The sequence below is a fragment of the Netta rufina genome (genome assembly GCF_964035555.1).
Source record: "Netta rufina genome assembly, chromosome: 4".
Classification (NCBI taxonomy): Eukaryota; Metazoa; Chordata; class Aves; order Anseriformes; family Anatidae; genus Netta; species Netta rufina.
In genome coordinates this window covers 70,545,629-70,568,097 of record NC_140127.1, presented here as the reverse complement: position 1 = coordinate 70,568,097, position 22,469 = coordinate 70,545,629, and the positions used below count along the sequence as shown (strand labels likewise).

At 34.5% G+C, this 22,469-nt stretch overlaps 1 protein-coding gene across 1 annotated transcript; it reads right to left on the bottom strand.

Annotated features, from left to right (window-relative positions):
- Positions 1-129: 129 nt before the first annotated feature.
- On the bottom strand, positions 130-20,995 carry RNF212 (ring finger protein 212; the record flags this gene model as incomplete). The annotated part of the gene is made up of 12 exons (XM_084286543.1): positions 130-167; positions 1,498-1,694; positions 2,561-2,626; positions 4,435-4,502; positions 5,817-5,862; positions 6,660-6,729; positions 6,819-6,883; positions 8,122-8,180; positions 11,948-12,004; positions 15,308-15,382; positions 19,279-19,340; positions 20,884-20,995. The coding sequence occupies 12 exons, from the start codon at positions 20,993-20,995 to the stop codon at positions 130-132; spliced, it is 915 nt and encodes a 304-aa protein (XP_084142669.1).
- Positions 20,996-22,469: the final 1,474 nt, after the last annotated feature.

The window sequence follows — 22,469 nt, the reverse complement described above, 5'->3', positions numbered from 1 at the left end:
TTCAAACTGGATAGTTAGCTCTTTTATGTCAGTTTTATATTTTATAGAAATTACAAATACTTTGATATCCAATGACTGTATACAGTTTTTCCAGATGCTTATCAAACAAAACAAATCACAGATGTTTGCTTATCTTTCTGATGTACGTCCTCCAAAATTAGCTGATCCTGTAATAAAAATACAAATAGAAATATTTTTAATAAGTTTAAAGGAAAACTTTATTCATGTAAATTATTTTGGGAACTTAGTCAAGGAAAGGGGAAAGTAAAAAATAGCATAATTTAAAAAGACAAAACATACATTTTCATGAGAACTTTTATACAGCTTTTTATGAATCTAGATATGCTCCTTTTTATGTAAATAATATAACCAGATTTCTCCTTTTGTAGAAGAATATGCTACACAAGCAAATGTCCAAAGTAAATATTATTGTTCTGCATCTGAACCACAATTAACTGGTAAACATATAACTCAAAGAAGACCAATACTGAAGTTCCATATAGCTGCTTGTTTTATTAATGTAGTTTTATACTCCATTATTTACCAAACCTATCAGGCTCATGCATTATTTCAGTTGCAGTATTACAGATTTAAACAATTATGAGGTAAACTTTCACTGTCTATGGGTATTCATAATTTGAATATGAGCGAATTTCTTGAAAAATCTTTATTTTGGTTTCATAGTATTTCCTTATATCTACAGAACGGCTTGTCTATGCTCTCAAAATTGCTTGGCATGTGTTATTCCTGGAATAGAAAGGTCACATTTACAAATTTAGACTAAAAAATTCTTTGCAGAAGAATTAATGTGAGTAAGTTTTCACTTGTTATGTAAACTTTGCAATACAAAGAATTGATCTGCCAAAATTAATCTTCTACATACACACCTCTTAAGCTGGTATCTATGTAACTACTTTTGCTAGCTTTGTGCTGCAACAATTATTACCCTAGAGTAATTCATTTTTTTACAGTAACGTTCAGATACTGATTCCCATTGACGATCTGTTTTGCTGTGACTACCGAGTCACTGCACTTCTACCACTAATGCTTTTATTTTTTCTGCTCTTTACTTGAGACTTGCTGCAAGATTAGATTTGCCAAATAATTTAGAAATTATATTTTTATAGAAAACAATTAAGGAAATCATCAAATTTAAATCTCAATAAAATAGTATTGAGGTATGAAGCAAGAACATATTTTCACAGCAGGTACTCTATTTTAACAAAGGGCTAAGGCTGATCATAAATATAAATTTTCTTCATATTTTGCCAATAGCCTACTTCCAATTTTCAAATATAATTTTAGTCTTGCGTAATTTATTTGTTATTTACTGTTATCCCACCGTATTATTTACTGGAGAACAGTAAATAAGAAATAAATTACGCAAGACTAAAATACTTATTTACTGTTCTCCAGGAAATCAGTAATAAACATACGTTATGCTGATATTTTTCAGGAAAAACTGTTAAATGTTGTTATTTGATAAAATATACTTGCCTAAGTGTTGTCTTTGTAGAATTCCAGAGATGGTGATCGGATGTCTTGTTACAGATGATTGTGGGGAAGGTGATGTAAGTGGATACAATGGAGGCGTTCTGAAATCAGAAGCAGTCCATGATCCCCTTCTACTGCATTGTGATCCAGATGGTGATATAAGCGAATATCCATTATGTGGTAGGCTTACAGGTGTGGATCTATCAATGAAATTAATTCATGGATAAGATTTGATGTTCCTTTCTCAGAACAACAGATATCAAAACCTTTTAATTTCATATTGCTAACATTTTAATTAAATATACCATACTTTCTTGTGTTCTACAGATTCCTTATCTGATTTTTAGTTATATAGTTTATATAACTAAATATATATATATATATAAAACTATATAGTATAGTTACATATATATGCTTATTGTAAGTAGCAGGACAAAACAAGAATCAGTGATGGAAAAGAAGAAATATTATGTTACATAAATATTAAATTTATGCTAGAGAATTTTACTGGGATTAATAACTACAGACTACAATAGTACTTTTTACTGACTGAAAACCATTTTAAGTTGTTGTGAGTTTTTTTTTTGTTTGTTTGTTTGTTTTGTTTTTGATGGTAACAATACTCACAAACTGAGATATTTTCTTTATTTAGATGCAAAACCTGAAAAACTGTGACACACAGCATAAGGATGTAAGGATGTTCAAGTTCTTCAGAGAACAGCTGTCGTGTAGATACCATGCTGTCATTTTTGACTTTCAGAAGAGTTACAGAGAAGCTGTTCCACTTCCTTAGTATAAAATTACTGCTCTTTGTATAGAACTATCATGACTGAGTATGTCCACAGTTACAAAAACAGATTACCTCTGCACATTTTTAAGAAAGTAATTTCAAAATAGAACCTTCCAGCAATAAACAAATTCATATAGGTGACAGCTAACTTACACAGTAACATTTCTTCAGACATAGAATATAGCCTTTAAATGTGCAGATTCATAAAGACCAGGCAAGAGTCCAAATTCAGTATCTCATGAGAGACTATAACATCTTTAAAAGGTTTTTAATTACCTTGTAGATCCTGCTTTATTTTGACTTGATGTTATTCCAGATGACTGAGAACTTCTGTAGGATACACTACCTGTCAGAATTACATTTTTGAGAACAGGACCAAAATTAATTACATACTTTATTTAAGAGATCACTTTGGAAAAAAAAGGATTAATATCTGGCACAAATTCGTGATCAGTTTATTCAAGAATGAAAAAGGGTGCAAAAATACAATAGAAAATTAAAGATAAGGAATTGGTTGACTAAATGAAATCAACATGTCACTTCAGAAATGATCAAAATAGCCCTAAAAATAATTCTGTTTTGGAAGGGATGTAGCACAAACAAGGCATTACTGACGCATGCTTTGTCTTCTTGCTGGAAGAAGCTCCATCAGAAGTGAAAACTATCAGAACTACTCAGCAGCACTCCAGTGACGGTAAAGGTGAAAAACTGTCTTTAGTCTCAATAGATTAATCTCTACATAGAATTTAGCTATCACAAAGACATCATATTGCACCATTCTTTAAAATATTTTCCAAGTTTAACACAGGTATGTTGGTTTCCTTCCCCTACTCTCACTGACTGGATTAATACAATAATTTGAAGTATTCCAATTCCTCAGCTATTGTTTTTGCCCCATTAATCTCCTATAAAGAAACCTTCCTTACTTTACCATTGCATCGTTGTTTCTACTTGCCCTTACCTTTGCAAGTATGCTTCGATTCATGAAGTTTTTCCACTGCAAAACTTTCCGGGTTGATTCTGAAATGTGCTGAGCACATAACTGTCTTATAATTTTACTATCTAATTAAATATCTATTTATATTTAGACACACATGCAAAAATTATGTAGACTCTGGATATCTTGTTAATTAATAAATTAGTAATTTAATAGGCAAACATGCATTTAGGAAGGATCTGAACATATAAATGAGATGCAATATAGAAAAAGTCATTTTCACTCCTTCATTACAATTATATTACAACTGCATTGCAGTTTTAATTATTATCCTTGTTTCAGGTCTTTTATACCATGAGAAAATATGAGTGCTAGAAGTTCTGTATGTGGCTCTTAACTACTGGAGCCAGCTGTAAGAGTGCCTAGAATACTACAGAAGCACACTGAATGTAAAACTGAGAATAGGAGGGACACATAAATGGTAGACCTGCAAAGCACTAGAAATTCAGGGAAACTCCTCACAAATAAACAATGCCCAAAGAAATCGCACTACTTTCAATAGGCAGCCATTTATGTCTTATTTACACAAGAGCTGCCCAAGAGTTACCCAAGATCTGCAACAGCCAAGGAACAAAAGGCATTACAGGCAGATAAAATGTCTTCCAACCTAATATAGTGATATCATGCCTAAAAAATAAATCACTTCACCTGAAGAAATTCTACTGTAATTCAAATTAATTGCCTTACTTTTGTTACAAGATATTTTTCTAGTTTCCTAGAAAATTTAGTTTCCTCTCTTTTCCTCAAGTGATTTTTAACATGATTTTATGGACAATGTTAACCTCTGGTAACTATAAACCGGTATAATCATGAAGGCTAGCGGAGGGCCAACACATATTGCAAGCACGTATGTTCTCTTCAACCGTACACAACAATACAGTATTTTCTTTGCAAATGTTGACTATGGTTGCTCAGCAAATATCATTTTGGTTACAAGAAATTATTCATAGAACTGGGTAGGCAAGTATGGGGAAGACTTACTTCTTTCTTCATTTTTAACTATTTCCCATCTGCTTGATTGATGCCTATACGGTAAATTCTTTACACCTCAATACAATTCAAGTTTGCTCAATAAATTGCTAATGTATGGATTTTAATTTTTTAATCTTCTTAAAGAAATACAATTTTTTCCAGTTACAAACTTTAGTCTTACATACCCATACGTCCATCCTGAGGAGGAGTTATTAGTGATAATCTTATTGGACCAGTCCCTGTCTCAGGCTAAATGAATAGTATAGCATTAATTATAGCGTACATTGATTATTAAGGTATTTTAAGCAACAGCTGTACAGTTTTCAGGACTATAAACTTGAAGATTTTTGTCACTCTCTACAACCAGGTTTGTTCATGGCACTAAAATGCCATGAAATAAAACCTCAGAATTAAGTTACTGTAATAAATTATAAGTAATTAAGATAGTAATACACTTGTTAATGCCCCTGTGCAAAGCCTGCTGCATGATCACCTGGTCAACCAATAAACAAAATGTTTATGAAAGGTTAAAAAAAAATGACTATCATAGTACACGCCTGAAAAACACTTTTATCCATCATAAATGGAATTTCGGGAATGCTTGGAAAGCCAGAGTACCAAGCGTGCCAAGTGATTCACCACTTTAACTTCAGATACTTCAAATGAGAGCATCTACATCTAATCTGATCACCTTAAATGCATTTTATAGTCAAGGAGAGAACGAGGAATGAATATACTTTAGAATGAGATAAGTAATTATAATATATAATTATAATATATAATCTATAATTATATAAATATAGTTATAAGGATCATAATAATCCATAGGTTACACCTATATTCATAGTTATAATTGATATAACTTATCCACAGGTTATAAATCAAATCCTGTGATGCTAGCTTAGATTTGCACTGGAGCCATCTACATGAGGTCTGGTCTTACAAACATTCCCAGTCTTTAACATATTATAAATTGAATTTAATCCCAAATCTATTTCATCGAATCATAGAATTATTTGGGTTGGAAGGGACCTTAAAGACCATGAAATTCCAACCCCTCTGCCATAGGCAGGGACACATTCCACTAGACCAAGTTCATCTATTAGTAACATTTCTCTTGAAAACAGTTACAACACTTTTATAATGAAAGTGAGATTTCAAGAATTTGTCATTTAATTTACCAACAGACGTTTAAAACTGTATAAGCTGTCTGGACATAGTCCTGGACAGCTGGGTCTAGGTGGCTCTGCTTGAACATGGGGGTTGGACAAGATGACCTCAAGAGGTCCTTTACAACCTCAACTATTCTGTGATTCTGTGATATGGCATGTGGAGAATAGAATTCTAGAAAATGGTGTTTTTTTCTATTTTATTCCATTCTGGGGATTATTTGACTTCTACTAAATATCAACCATAATTGAAATTAGCATGGACATAAGAATTGGTTTGAATTGGAGGTAGAGGGGAAGTGGTGGTCTTCTTTTACAATATTAAAAGGATTGGAGAAACCAAAACCATGTAAAGACATATTTAATACATACATGTATACAAAAAAAACCTTACCTTCCTCATTGGTGAAGGTAAAGGATCAATCTCCATTGGCTCCATTCTTACAATAAAGGTCAAAATAAGTATGACATTGTAATTAAAAATAACAAATTCTTTATAACAACTAACATTGTGTTATATTGTTATGTTATATTTGACTAATAATACAAAAACATAGTACCTAACACATAACACACATAAGTATATAGGACATGTTCCAAAACTCTCTATGGGTATGAAAAATACATTAATTGATTCTTCGAGCTTTGATTTAGACATTTACAGAAAACTTTTTTTTTATGATTAACATTATTCTTATATTTAAATCTACATATAAATATACAAATATATAAATATTTGTCACTTGTCTACACAATATGGGCATTCTATTTTTTTTTAATGAATTAGTCACAGCAAAAGGAATCTCATAGCTTGAGCAAGCTGCATGTTTAATTTATTTAACATTTTATGAGCACTGAATGTCTTAATGGAGCTCATCCTATCTAACTTTAGACAACTACAATGTAAACATAGCTGTCTGTACAAGCCATTTAGATTTCCCCTACAGTTAAAGGGAAGAGTTACTCACCAATCGATCTATCTATCCAGAAAATCTTTAAAATAAGGTGCATCATGTCTCAGATTTTTTTTCGAGCGAGCACCAAGGCAATCTATACAACTAGCTGTTATGTACACTAGAGTAGATATCCCACTTCTTTTATGCTGACAGAGTTTACAGAAACAAACAAACAAAAAAATCGTTTTAAACTCACTATAAAAGAAGTGGCTTTGTGTAGAAGGTGTTAGTGTGTTGTCATTGTTAAGATTTTCACTGAAAATCAATGGATTTCCACCTACGTTTCAGAATTTGAAGGATGACTAGGTTGAAGAGAACATGAAGAGTAGCCATTCGGTCTTCTTGAAGGAACTAAAGTTATTAATAAACTTAATATTAGAATATTGCTATATCCAATGATATGTATTCCATAGTTAATATCTTAAACCAGCATTTCTTACTGGGAAGTGGGTTTCTACTTGTACTGGAAAATGGCAGTGGAGTAGTTTGTTGAGGAGTTTTCATACTAAAAATGAAAGAAAAAAAAAAAAAAAGGCTGTGAATTGAAAGCTGTTTTGGTTAATTCATTTTTCTAACTGGTCAATATCAAACTGGTCAATATCTAACTGGTACTTTATCCATTAATAGGTACATAGTAACATAACACTCTTTGCCATGAAGCAAAATAAGCAGTACATTTGAGAAGCTATTAAATTCATCTTCTCTGTGTTATAATGTCTGTATCAGTCACTGCGTGCCCAACAATATCAATTTTAGATGACATGGCTTTTCATGGAACAAGACTGTATGGAACAACATGGTGATTTTATGGAACAACAGACACTAAAACATAACTATTTACTACAGTTGTGATAAAAATCTTTACCTTGATGTATATATATTCCCATCTTTTAACAATCTAGTTTTCAAAGGAAATGTTGGCACATTTATGCTATTCACCAACAGCTATGCAAAATGGAGATTTTCCCAATAACCATAAATAAGAAGAACCTGTCTACTGGCTATGCAAGGAGAACACCTAGGTCACACTGTCTTGGTAGAATTTTGTGAAAATCTGAAATTCAGTGAGAATTCTGTTGTTGATATAACCAAGGTGCTGTTTATGTGAGATGCAAACAATGAAAAGGAGACAGTAGATCGAATCATATTTAGACTATGAAAATCCACCATATATCTAGTTACTTTGAACTGTGCTTCTCTTAGTTACATTACACCAAAGCACCATAAGAGAGCATAATGCAGTACTATTTGCATGTCATAGTCAAAAGAAAGCCTAAGAAAGAAAAAATATTTTGCAATTAAATTGCTGGTTTTGTGAACTGTCTTGTCAAGGAGATTTCAGGATCCTTATTCACTGGTATTCATAAAAGTGACATTACGGAGAGGGGCTCCTCTGAAGAAGATGAATCTACAGGGAGTACAACATTGTAACTGAACACCAAGAACTCTAAAGCAAACCAAGCCTGTCAAGTACTTTTCCAGTAGTTTTTGAAGTTTCTTTAGAGTAACTACTGATTTGAAAGGATTCCTTCCTGACAGGCTTGATTAATGTGAAGAAAATGAACCTGATGACAGAAATCATTGCTCATTCACCTCTGCAAAAATATTATTCTTCTATTTATACAACATGATATATAAGAGAAAGGCAAACAAAGCAATTTTTTCTCGTTTAACAATGAAATCTACTGTAGTCTGATCAAAAAGAATATTTGTCATTTACTTTCACTGCATTAAACCTCTTACCATTGTATCTGATGCATTTGTTGTGTTGCTTTCCTGAGAGATTCCTCCAGCTTTATTCTCTGTGACATAAAGATTTGAACAAGCTCTCTTTGTATGATATACAACTTCATTTTCATAAAACCAGCATTCTAAAGTGTTGAAAGGTTGTATTTTATTGCTTTTAATCCTAGGTATAATTGCTATTCCAGACTTATAAGGTACAATGGGGTAAGATTGGAGCTGTTATATGGATATATTACCCAGCCAGTCTGAAAAAGATAAGCCACTTTTTAGCAGCTACAGACTTAGTTTGATTATCTTTTCTTAAGAAGTGTAATACTGGATAAATGAATACCAAGAAAAGTTCTTAAAATAGTTTGCTTCTAGTTTTCTTTCTCTCTTCCTTATCTAATACGCTATGCTTACTAAGCCACTTTCAATAATTTACTAGCAGTCCAGGCTAACCAGGGAGGTCCCAGTTGACTGTAGGTTGACAAACATGACTCCAATCTGCAAGAGGGGCAGGAAGGAGGATCCAGAGAATTACAGGCCTGTCAGTCTGACCTTGGTCCCACAGCAGATGATGGAGCAGATCATCTTGTGTGCCATATGATGGCACATAAAAGTGATCAGAAGCAGCCAGCATGTGTTTATGAAAGGCAGGTCATTCCTGACTAACCTGATCTATGACAAGATGGCCTGCTTAGTAGAGGAGGTAAAGGCTGCAGATGTCGTTTACCGCAATTATAGTAAAGCATTTGACACTGCTTCCTACAGTATTCTCCTGGCGAATGTGGCTGCTCAGAGCTTGGACAAGTATACAGTTGACCGGGGGAAGAACTGACTGGATGGCTGGGCCAAAGAGTCATGGTGAATGGAGCTCAACTCAGTTGGTGACCGGTCACCAGTGGCATTCCCCAGGGCTCATTCTTGGAGTCGGTTTTCTTTAATATTTTTATCAATGATCTGGATGAGAGAATTGAGTGCAACCTCCAAGTCTGCACATGGTACCAAGGTAGGCAGGAGTGTTGATCTGCCTGAGGATAGAAAAGCTACAATCTTAGAAATATCAAAGATATATAAGTTTTAGTGCTTTTAGTACTATCATCTGGAAAATATACTAATAACATTATTTCTAAAACACCAAATACTGTAATGTCCATATTTCCCATTACAGATCCAAAATGTATTCGGTTCTTGGCAGTATCTATTTGTAGTAAGATTATGTGAAGAGTATTTCCTATTATTTTATAAACACAGCCAAAAAATAATTCAATTAAAGAATGTTACCAGCTTGGAAAATTAAAGAGTCCAAAGAATATCAGGCTAACTCCCTAGTATGTGTATTTTTTTACAGTTATGCATTACATGATCATACACAATTTTTATGCAGGATGGAAAAATTTATTCAATAGCCTCCATACTGCATTTGCATTTTATCCTCAATTTCCTGTGTGACTTCAGATCTCTGCTACTTCACACTACTATATTTTGATTTGAAGACAAGTTATACATTTTCTTGTTAACTTTTCATGCCTTCACAATATTTTTTTTAAATTCTTTTAAAATATTTCCTCCTTTATAAGATCACACTGTTTGTGGGAGATATTATGTGCTTTTGCAGGTGTGAAACTGCACAACAGATCAAAGACAAAAATCTAACATATGTAGGATCAGTTTGGTTTGTATATATATATTCTTTTTTTTAATGAAAGTTAGGTTTGATTAAGAGAATGACCAGTACAGATGTCAGGAAGAATGTACTTTACGATACCAGTCTCTAGGACTGCATCATTTCAATAACAAAATGTCTTAAAGAAGGTGAACAGCTATGTGCTTTTTAGTATTTCTCAGTTCTTACAGAACATGGGGGCTAGACTTGTCAGGAATACGGACATCAAGTATCCACACCACATGCCATCATCAGTACCCCAGTATCTCTGAAACTCACAGGAACAGCAACAAAGCTTTTATCAAGGTCATCAGAGCTGTTGGTTGACAGTGAAAAGAATGACAGACTAGAAATAAGGAAAGGGACCAAAACCAATATAGGCAAGCATGAGAACCCCCTTTTGTGAATTGCCTTATGCAGTACTCTGACTTTCCCAGAGGCTAAGGCCCACAGAGTGGGGGGTGGCAGGAAGAATCACTTGTGTCAAAGGGGAGACTTCTGCTTCCTTAGTTTCCCAGGAGTCATTGCCATTTACCAAACTGTTAATGTTGTAAATCATTCTTGCTCCATCCTTTTCCCACTCACCTCATCTCAAACCCAGTGTCAGGAAGCCTCAGTGGTTATAAACCTGAGTGTGAGCATCTATTCCCACTCGCCATCCCAAGTGCCTCTGCCTGCTGTGATCTACCCTTCTCTAGCCACTTCAGACTTCCCATCAATAGCCTTGAAAGAGGGAGTATTGCTAACTGAAACTGACAGGAAGGGGATGGATATATGATCACAAAGAGAAATTCTTCTACCCTTGCTCACCTCACCCTCACTGTCAAACCATTTCTCCACCAAAACAGCCTCACCAATACTAGCCATTGCTTCAGATAGAATGTTTAAGACAATCAGCCTCTTCTCACCCAGAAACGATGAAAGTAGTTTTAAAATAATAAAATGAAAAGGAAAAAAAACAAGAAAAGCACCTCAAACAGCGTGCCATTGAAATAACAACCAGCCAAACTTTCATCTCTCTCTACCCTGGCACCTGAACATCTTCTCTAGGTCAAGCAATCTTCTTTGGTGCTTTACAACCACTGGTGAATGAGTATCTTAACAGCAATTAACTGAGAAAGTAATAATCAAAAAGCATTAAAAAATCTTCAAAAATTCCTTGGAGATATCATTTTAATTTATGCACAGTTTTAATTTATGCACAAATCTAGTAAGAGCTTTATTTTATTTTGTCTGTAGGTCTGAGCTTTACCATCTGGAGTCAGTGTAATAGGTTATAGGGGACCATAAAGTCAGGATTCCTCCATGACCTGTCATTGAAAACAGGACTGGATCTTGAAAGAACCACCCACTCCACAGTACACCAGGACTGATCTCAAAACACAATCATGAAACAAGGGGAGAATGGACCACACAGCACTTAAGTTTACAAGCTCTTCTGTCCATGGGGATCATATCATCTGCTCTTCTCACACACAACATGACCAGTTGTCCAGCTATGAGTTTGCCTGTATCATTTCATACTTAGGGTCCCTACTGATGTGTGATCCACCAGTACTATCAAATAGCTTTTAGTAAGATAGCTGGCCATACCCCTAGAAATAAATGAAACAGCCACCTATTTTCATAAATATTTGGAATTTGCTGAAAAATAAAAAAAATAATAATAATAAATTTTGGATTTCCTTCCAACCTGCAAAGCGAGAGACATAGACACGAATTCAGTACCTGTTCCTGAGGCTTATAAATTCTATTTCTCTCCCCATTAAACTATCTTGACTCAGGGTCTTTAATCTCCTTTCATACTGTTCAAGATTTTCATTTAGTTTGTCAGCCCTAGACTTCTTTTTCTTTAGGCTTATCATCTTTGTACCAATCTCTCCCTGTCTCTTTCGCTTTCTCCTCCATACAGTGAGTTAGTTTCTTCCTTCCTGATCTTTTGACTCCTCATTTAATCTCAGTCACCCAACTAGCAGCCATGTATTTAAACTATTATTAATAAAGTTCTCACATATTTTATACAATTAAAAACTGATATTTATAATGACAGAAAGGTGACAAGCCTGATAAATAATTATAAGTATTCCAATAAACGATGAATGTATTTTCTAAAACTTAACAAAAGTAATAAGGCAAACATAGCCAACAAAAAAATAAAATCAAAATTAGTTTTACCTTTTTTCTGTGGTACGCTAACAAATGTTCACGATTTTTTTCTTGAAATTCTGAAATCTAAAAGTAAAATGGTTAGTTATACAGTTACAGAGAGCTTTGTCTAATTACATTCATGTAAATCAAACAAAACTAACAAGTAGTGGAGAAGAACTACTTCACAGCACACATTTTTCTATACTTCAATAAGTATTTAACATTTCCTTTATATAACTCTTTAAATCATCTTCCAAAAAAGCATTCCAAGTCTAAGTTATTATCACTGACACGGAAAGTCTTATAAATATTAATTGATTCAGTATAACCTACTGGTAGATTTATTTCACTGAATTTGTATTTTAACACTGTTCAATATTAAGATAAAGAAATTGGAAAGGCAGTTTACCTGAAGCGTTTCTTAGTCACTAATGTTAAGGAAATACACAAAATTAATGGCAACATAAAAAGTAATGTATCTTACTGGCAATTATAACTTGCCTTGTAAAAATATCTTGTTAATTAAAAAACTAATTGTTAGACACACTGTCTGATGGTGTGTAAGCACTTCTTGTTGTGTCCAAATGAGGATCATAAACTATGACAGGTTAAAAGTTAAAAGAAAAAAGGTAAGCAAGACAAGAGTTTGATGAACAAGTTACAATAGGCAGAAACTTACTAATAAATCTTTCTTCTGACCTCTTAGGAGTAAGAAAAATGCCAGAAAATGTGTAGGTCCAAAGACAACCAAAACTAAATACTTGGAGAAGATAAACTTACAGTGGAATAGCTAACTGAAATGGTTACTTCTGGTTCACTGTAGAAGAGTCTGGGAGATTTCCATTCGATACTCATCAAAAGATAAGAAGTGTCTTCAGAAGAAATGATAGAAGAAACAGCCAAAAAGGAACAATAAGAATTCCCAACATCCTGTTGTTCCAAAATTCCTAATTCCTAAAAGCTAATAAATAGGCAAGTAAAACACCAGTTTAACACAGCTGAAGGAGATCATCAGAGAATTTCCACAAATACCCAGACTGGGACCTGTGCTGTTCAGCATGTTTATACATGACCTCCAGAAGAAGGTGACTAGCAAAGCTATTATTAATATTATAATAGCAAAGTTTGCTGATGATATTACGTTAATCATGTTAATGAAATTAAGTTCATGCAGTAAAGAAATTCAGAGCAATTTTATGAGACTGAATGGCTGAGTAACTGCAGTTCAGTCTAGATAGTGTGAAGTGATATACAGAGCAGAACAAAAATATCTACATTTATTCATAAAGTAATGGGCTGTGTGCTGGCCCCCATGAGCTAGAAATGGGTCCTATATAAAAGAGCGATCTCTGAAAATATCAGTTCAGTGCTCAGTATCTGTCAAAAAAGCAAACCAGATCTTAGGAGTGGTTAAAAAAGGAATAGAATAGGCAACACCATTATTTCACTGTAAATATGTACGATGACACTGTATTCTGAGTCTTCTTAACACCTCAGAAAATATATGGTACATCTGGAAACAGTTCAGATTAATCAGAGGTATTTAATAGCATCATTACAAAGAATGACTGCATGGATTATGAGTTTTCATGTCTGAAAAAGAGACAGCTGAAGAAGGGATGTGTTAGCAGTCTAAAACTAATGAACAGCACAGATAGAGTACATATGAATAGTTGCTTTTTCCTCTTCCATGGGATGCAAGAAATCAAACAAAACTAACAAGTAGCGAGCTAAAACCTGAAAAAATGAAATATCGTCACAAAGTGTAACCTGTGAACCTCCTTTCCATATTAGGCGATAAATGCTAAATATTCAGAAAACAACTTGACTATCAAATGGAGAAAAATATCCACCAAAAGCTTTTGAATGCAATGACATCACCCCACCTTGAGAAATCCCTTTGCCACAAACAGTTAAACAATAGGATCCTGTTCTGAAGACTTATCACTGCACAACAGTCTTGCTCTCATATGCTTTCCTAAGTACCAGCTGCTGTGATAAAAATACTGTTAGATAAACCTTTGTCCTAATGCAGAACAAGCTTTTTATTAAAGTCCTTTAATGCTGGTGGAAGTTCTGGTCATTTCTTAATGTTTTCCAGATTTTACAGGTTTTCCCTGTTTCCTAAAGGTTAATTCAAGCTACAGAAAACCTTAGACTTTTGGTATCATATCCTACTTTTTCTTTCTTTGGCACATTACAGAAATTTATATTCAGGTGTGATTGGCGAGATAGCTGTCTGAATTTGTTCAGTTTGCATAATAACTGCTCATCTTTGTAAATGTTGCTAAAAAGTGTGTGTCTGAAAGGATCCAGGAAGGCATCTCATTTACCTTTGTGTCAGCTATGGATCTTCAGAAGATGATTGCTGAGGAAAGGGACCATGCTCAACTTTGAAGTCAGAATAGAGCAAATATGAACCCTACAGTCACTATTGCCAATGAGGAGATTCTTAAAATGAAGGGAAGAGGTGATCTTTGTTAATTTTCTACTGGATCAGCAAGCTCACCACAAGATCAATCAAGCACTAGCACAAAGGAGGTGAAAAAAAATGGAAGCTGCAGGTCAGCTGAGAAAGGATGTACTACTTACAGTTCAGCCTAGAGTGGTTGAGGCTGCCACTGAAATGTTCAATAAGAGGGACAAGGATGAGAAGCAGTCTCAAAGCCAAGCTGAAGAGACAGAGAAAATGAGTAGACAGTGGGAGTTTCTATGTATTTGTTTAACCCAGAGAATTACTAAAGTTCATGGACTGGAAACTAAGAATGAAAGGAATCTGTCCAGAGTTTAATGAAGGTAGGGAGAAAATTTACCTTGAAATCTTTTATTGCATCTGTCTAAGAAGGCAGATCAGGGTTTGTTTTCACATTTTGGGAATTATATTTTCATTATTTTTAATAAAACCTAGCTTTTGAGATCAGGAATCTGTTTACTCTCTATTTCCTTTTTTTTTTTTATTTTTGAGAGAGAAAAAAAGGGGAGGAAGGGGAAAAAAAAGTGGGTGGGGGAGCATTCATCTTAGGGCTTTAGCCAGTTCAGGTTTTCACTGTGTAACTTTTCATTGCCATAATTACTGTACATTATTTGGGCCTGTTTAAGATTCTGGCAGATCTAATTTTTCATTTCACGGCATTGAAAGTGATTCTACATCACTGAAATAACCAGAACTAGTGGTCCTCAGAGAGAGCTTGAAAACATAAGCAGAGAACATGATGAATAATTTATGCTTCCTAAGAACTTTGAAACTGTGAAATTAAAGAAGCGAAGACAGTAACAATCATACATTCATTTTCAAACATTCATTCACACGTTCTTCCCCACTTACATAAAAATCAGGAAAAGTTTCTGATCATTTTATATAGTAAAAATGTTTTAAGAGTGATTCACCTGTGTTATTTCTTTTGAATATTTCTTGCATAATGTATCTATTCCCATGAACAGTGACTGAATATCAGGACTTGTCTAGCAGGAAAAGAAAGTATACCAAGGTTAGTACTTTTTTTTGCAAGCTATATTAAACAAAGCATTTTGTGAAGTGTTCCTTAAATTGAATGATGTACATAAATCAAAAATGGACAGATCAGGAGTAGGACAATATGGAAACTAAAAACAAGTTCAGTTTTATTTCCTGTATTAAATATCTGGAAAGCTTTGTGCTTTTGTTTAACTATATTAGACACAAATACTTTTATTGTAAGAAAGACAGTAACAATTTGAAGAAGACATTCAAGGAAGATGTTGTGCTGCCCTGGAGGAGACACTGCCTTCACACCAACAGCCAGGTTTCCTGCAGCCCCTTTCCGGGCTTTTTGGCTCTCTCCATCGCCAGCTACATACCTTACCATTGGTCTTGGCTCAAAGGCCTTTTTTGAAACGGTCCTTTCTCTCTCCTGCCTGTCAGGCAGAAGAATGTTATCCTAGCATAAGAAAAAAGCCCTACAATGATAGTTGAATTTATCAGCTATTTTCTGATTGAGGCTTTACTCAGAGAACATGCTATGGATTTACAAATGGCAACTTGTGTTTTTAAAAAAATGCACTCATCTTTAAAAAAAAAATGGAGAGAAAGTGTTCTGTAGCTAAGCTATCATTGTAATAAATATATATATTTTAATTGTGCCGAGAGAGAAATGCTACAAAATGCAAAGTGAGTTTGAAATTGATAGTGACATTCGGACATCCATTCACATCTGTAAAACAATGTAGTTAGTTAAATGTTGCTTTAATCCAGAATAGGTCTGACTCAATGTAGTCATAAGAAAAAACAAACAATTTACTCCCTTAACGTGTTTATGCTGGTTATAGTACTAAGTTAAAATGTTACAGAGTGATAATCAGTGATCACATTTCAATATTCTTCATGGGAGAACTTTATTAGATTTCTACTGTAACAAAATGAGGAAAATGAGGAATCTAAAAAGGCAAAAACAGTCCCAACATACTTAGATGATGAGGCAGGACTGTACCAGAAAATAGACACCCTTCATGTAAGGAACAACCTTTCAAAAGCCAATAAAAAAATAGAACCGAAACTGTTGCAGGCAAAATGCAAATTAATTCTAGAAGTTCTAAGGAATCCTAGAAAGATTAAAAATTTGAAAAATGAAAGAAAGGTGACTTATTTAAGTAAAGAAGAAGCTGACTACCTATGAAGGAAACTGCAGTTCTTCTAAGCTACCAAGAAATTAGAAAGATAAGCTCTAGTATTTAAATAAATAAATAAATAAATTACATTGAAATTAAAAAGAATTAGGCTTTGCCCTATTTAGAAACAAAAAATATAGAGAGACAATACTTTTATTTACTCTAGAAGTAGTATAATACTGGTGTAAAGTCAAATAACCATGGCTGTGTAACAGCTTCATTTCCCAAACCTATTTTTAATGTGTACTTTTATTCTATAATTTTGATAACAAAAGTTGATTCTCACATATATAAAAAACTAATTATGTGAGGGGCTAAATTAATAACCCACATTTGCAGCAGATTTATATCTTTTGTTCCTCACATTTTGATATCAGCTACTTCTATGTCATGTACGGCAATGAAGCTGAGCAGCAATGGCACACACTGTCGGGTACTCTAGCACTGTACGTGTGGCTGCCAAATGCCCTCCTGCTTACTGATGAGCTGATCTTGCATTTCTCTCACCATGAGAACTAGACCTTCCTTGCTTTGCCCAGCTACCGATTTTCATAGAACTCATGGGATAAATTTAATTGTATTTGAAACTTCCTCTACTCTTTGAATTTAGTTGACATTAGTCAAAGCTTTCAAAAGTTTCCAGAAGGGTGAACTGGCTGGCTAAGAGAAAAGTAGAGAGACCAATAGCACACTCTAAACTATCTATGGCATAAGAGTAAAGAAAATACAAGACAAAATTTTGGTGTCTTTAAAATGTGCTCATAGGAGACAGCTCTAGAAAGTTATTCAGAGTCCTAACAAAGCAACGACCTTGGTTTTGAGTCCCTAGTAGATCCTGAAGGAAATAAAAACCCAATGAGCTTCATTGCTGATTTATAAACTCTTTAAAATAAAGGATGGTAGAAAACTGTTTAGATTTTATTTGCATGGAGGAGTAGCAGATGTTAACATGATATTCTGAAATAATGAACAGTGAGATTCTGATTTATCAGAACTCTGAACCATCCTCTGGGAAAAAGCAAGTGGGAACCATGAAATAAAGAAGGAAAAAATAAAAATGATGCATTAACGTAAAGATGAGAATATTTAATGTGTAGATGTTGATTACCCCAATATACAATTTAATAAGGAGTTGTAACACATTTGCAGGACCTCCTACTCATTGGGAATTCTGCCATAGCATTAAGCTCATAAAGGTTACCAGGTATATTTCCACTCAGGTTCCTGAATTATAGAGCCATATGACTTTTTTTCTATGCATCTTTAATTAACATTCCAATCATTTTATCTGTTCTTAATCAAGGCTAAGTAATCATCATTAATGTCTTTTTTAAAGAATATGATAATTTGCTTCCTTCCAGCCCTCCAGAGCAATGGCAGGTTCTAATAAAACATCTAATCTTTTTGTTAGTATCACAACCCTTGCAATTTTAAATTCCTTCAGTATTTTTGAACTAAATTATCAAGCTTTCTTAATATGTTGCAATTTAAGACTGATCTAACCTAGAAGTTAGCTTTGTTTTGAGCAAGGGGCAGGACAAGACAACCCCCAGAGGCTCCTGACAACCTAAATTCTGTTTCTGTCAACCCTGTGACTGAAATTGATAATGAAATTTACACTGGAGTAGGCTGATACTGAAAGATAATTAAAATGCCTCCTTTAGAGGTTCTATGAAGTTTTTTTTCGTTTGTTTTATTTGATTGCAGTGTTCATTGTTCCTTTTTATTACATTAGCATTTTACTGTTTTGCTGTAATGTTTTACTTCCAGATAGAACTGTCTTCTTCACCATCTCAGTTCTGAAAGATTGTGTTTACAGATGTGAAATACAATGTAACAGTATTTTAATTTTCTTTATGTACAGCATGTAGATGTAGTCTATATATTTAGATGTACACCAACTCAGTTTTGAACACAAGTAGAGGAATCATGCCCTTCTCTAAGGTCACCTCTTCAGGATTAGTCCCAAATTATCCTCCAGTTCATACGCATGATTGCGTTATAGCCTCGTATGTTTTAGCTGTACTGAATGCTCTGAGTACTTCTCTTCTACCCTTGTACAGACGACTTGTCTCTTAGGCAGGTGTCAGTTTAGGAAAATATAACTGTTTTCAAAGCACACATATGGAATCAGATAAGGAGAAGATAGTTCCTGGGAGAAATTAGAAAATTAAATCTTTCTAATGATTTCTTAAGAAAGAGAACTAAAAGGTATTTGTTCTCTAGTAACTAACAAGAATTTCTATAAATACCACAGATCATCTCTCAATTACATGGCCATGAGGAAAACAAGGAAAAGAGAAAATTTAGAAAAAAGCCCAACACACGTGAAAACATTGATGGGCCCCCATGCAGATGTTTGCTTCAGTCCATTACATAAGTTAATATATTACAGTCCACTTTCTCTGATGTACAAACATTTTCCACATTTTGACAGTAGTTACTCATGTTACACAGAAGCCATTATATTCTTGAAAAGGTCAGAGTGATTTACTGACAAACAGAGTAAGAGGGCGTAAAGAGAGCATAAGCTTTCCTTTGAAAACCTGCAAAGCTAAAAACTATAATGAAAAGTATCTAAGTCTACCAAACTATCATCAATAAATTCCAGTCACAGTTGGCAAACAAATGGGAAGTATTTTGTAATGCAAATAATTTAGCTGTTAAGCAAACCACAGATTAATATAACACAATAGTACTAAAGCTTCATTTACCTCTTTTGAAAGGAATATTGTACGACAAGGAGTTCTGCAGATCAAACACTCATCTTTTTTGCCTGCAAGGTAAAGACACAGTTAAAATGTACATCAAACAGAATAGCTATTGAATACATTTTTAATAGAATATGATGCCTAGAATTTGAAACCTTTGTTTGGAGCTTACTGAAGGAATGTGAAGATGATATAAGAAATGCAAATAAACATGAATAAAGAATTTGATTCTACAACAACTAGTGCACAGTTGCACAGGAAAAATGTGTGTGAATGTCATCTGGTCTTAATCCTGCAAATAAGTATTCATGTAAATGATTTAATGAATATCATTAGTGTCACTGAATGCAGGTGACTCTTAGTTCCTTTGATTTAAATAGGACTACTTGTCTGGTTTAATTAAATGCATACTTAAGAGCACTAATGAGTTAGAGCCAACCAGATATATGACTTTTTAGTTTGGGACTGTCTTGCTCTCTCGATAAAATATATGAAACTTTAACTTCAAAGAATTAATAATCTTACCTTGTGATTTTTTCCAGTGAAAAATTAATCACCTCACTTTTTAAAACTTCATCATTTTTAAAATCTCTTTGATTATTTGAAAATATATTAGCAACTATGTCTCGTAAATGCATATGGCTGAAATAAATCTGATAATTTTATTATATGCTCTCTTTCTAAGAGTTTTAAAGATCAATGTTCGTAAACATCTTTAAAGAGGAAATACATTTCATTATCATTATTATTGAGTTTACAGAAAAAAATAGTTTCTTGGGGACATTTTTTGCTAAAGGATATTAACAACCAAAAGGAAAACAGTCGTTCATGCTCTAGTAGTCTACAAATTGCATTTAGAGGTGGTTTTTTATGATCCTTTTTCGTCTAGAGCAGAAGTGCAAAAACTTTTAGTCAAAAGATTTGTTTTTAATTTTGAAATACAGAGGTATCACTTTTTCAGTGTGCAGTTACCAAAAGCAGGGCATTTAACATGATCTCAAAGGGAAAAGCATGAATGCTTGCCTGCTATTTTTTTTTCTTTTGAAAAGGAACTGCTGTATTCCTCTATGTTTTTTCCACATATCCGCATGTAAGAAAATCACAGAAGTCCCGGAATATGGCTCAGGTATTGCATAAAACACATAAGAGCATCAAAACATCGCATACAATCCTTCTAACACCAGATTTTCTCTGGTGTTTCAGTAGCAATACTGATATTTAAACTGTCTTCAGACTAGTAGCAAAATCTGTCCTCAAAATATAAATCCTATGTTTTGCAAATTGCTCATTCACTTTTTTATTTTGTTTTTACAATGCAGACATGGATCATAAGCATCGGGACTCAACTTTTAATAAAGCTTCCAGTTTTCAGCATCCAAGGTTTGTTCTCAAAATCAGGCTGCTCCAGCCAGATTCATCTGGAAGCATTCACAGGTTGCTCATACTATTTAAAAGAAGAACAATTGAAAAGGTTTATCCATAACATTAGGTCGACAAAACAAAAGGCCTTTCTTTTTTTCCATAGTGAGTTGGAAGTGCTAATGGCCAAGGAGTGCCAGTGCTGCCTGACGAGCCGAAGCAGGGCGCCCCGCCTGTGGCAGCCATTACCTTTCTGGAAGCAGAGCTCACAGATAACATGGCCGCAGCTGGTGAAGAGGAACCTTGGGGTGGCCTTGCGGGGCTCGCAGAAGCAGGCATTGCAAAAGACTCGGACGGCCATGCAGCAGAGGGGCAGGAGGGGCTGCTCGGGAGCGGGTGGCTGAAGCAGACGCTGTCCCTTCTTGTCACCCCGGGTCGAGGCCTACGGGCCTGCCTCTGCCGCGTCCCTTCCGGCTTGAGGCGCCGCAGGGCCCTGAGGTGAGGGGTGGCAGCACCGTTTCCCCACCCAGCGTGGGACCTGGAGGAGGCACGATTTGACCCTCACTCCAAAAAAAAAAACACCAGGATTTTTGTGACCTTTTGCTACCAAACTGGAGAGGGTGCCCGTGCAGGGGATCCACTCTGTGAGGTTTCCTTCTCTTCCCCACACAGGTGCCAAAACTGCGTCAAGCACCAGGGCTGCTGGTGGTTCTTCGCCATGAGGCGGTTGTGTAACAGGCGCTGCCACTGGGACATGTGGAAAACAGTGGGGTTTCCTTCCTCTTTTCTTCTTTTTTCCCCTCTTTTCCTGATTTGGGAAAGTTATTAATGTAATTGAGGTTTGCTGTTGCTTCTTTTGGTGGGGAACAGAGGGAAATAGAAGCATTTGGATTTCTATTTTTTCAGATAACAAACAAAGATTGCAAATTTCCCTTGAAAATTTAAGGGAAAATTTTCCTACTGACCTACTTAATATGGCTCTTAGCATGACAGAGTTGCAGACTGCATTGGAGGAGCCTCTGATTTTAAACTTGGAGAAGACTACTGCCCCCAAAATGCTTCCCAAAAGAGCTCTGTTTCAACTTTTATGTTGTAGATCTAATTAAAAAATCTTGAAGGAGACTGAAAACATTTCACCAAATCAGAGATATTTAATAATAGCAATTCTAGATAAAGAATAAAGCACTGTCAGGGTATATTCAAGGCTCAATGTTGCAGTGCTGGTTTGAGTTTATACCTAATTAATACTGAGGTATACTGAGCTCCTTTATAATTTCTGACATGGTGCTTGCCCATGGTTTAAAAACATAAGTGCATCTTAAGTGAGATGATTTAAGTTTATAATTGAGATATAGTTAGGAACCTTATACTAGGTATCAACTAGGTTGGACCAAAACGTCATAGCAATATATTAAACTTTCTTCTCAGACTTAGCATACCATATGGTTTAACTTGTCTTTCCTTCTTTCCCACCACTAAAGATTTTATTACAATATATGTTTTAAGAGAGTGTTCTATAAAAATGAATTTAATAACACTTATTTACTGGTCATTTCAACTGACTGACAATTCTCAAGTCTGAGAATTTTAAATATAAGACACACCCGAGTAAATAGCTTTATAAGATTTTGTTTTGATTGATTTGGTCCATAGAGTATTGCTTTTTGTCTCTACTTTTGTCAACTATATGGATTCTCACATACTCATAACTGTATTCACATTTCCGTACTGTAAAAATAAACGTAGTTAAAGGACAATGTCATTTCCTTGCTAATGAAAACAAAAGGTGAGAAGAAAAAAAAAAGAAAAAAAAAAAAAGGCATTTCCTTTAAAAC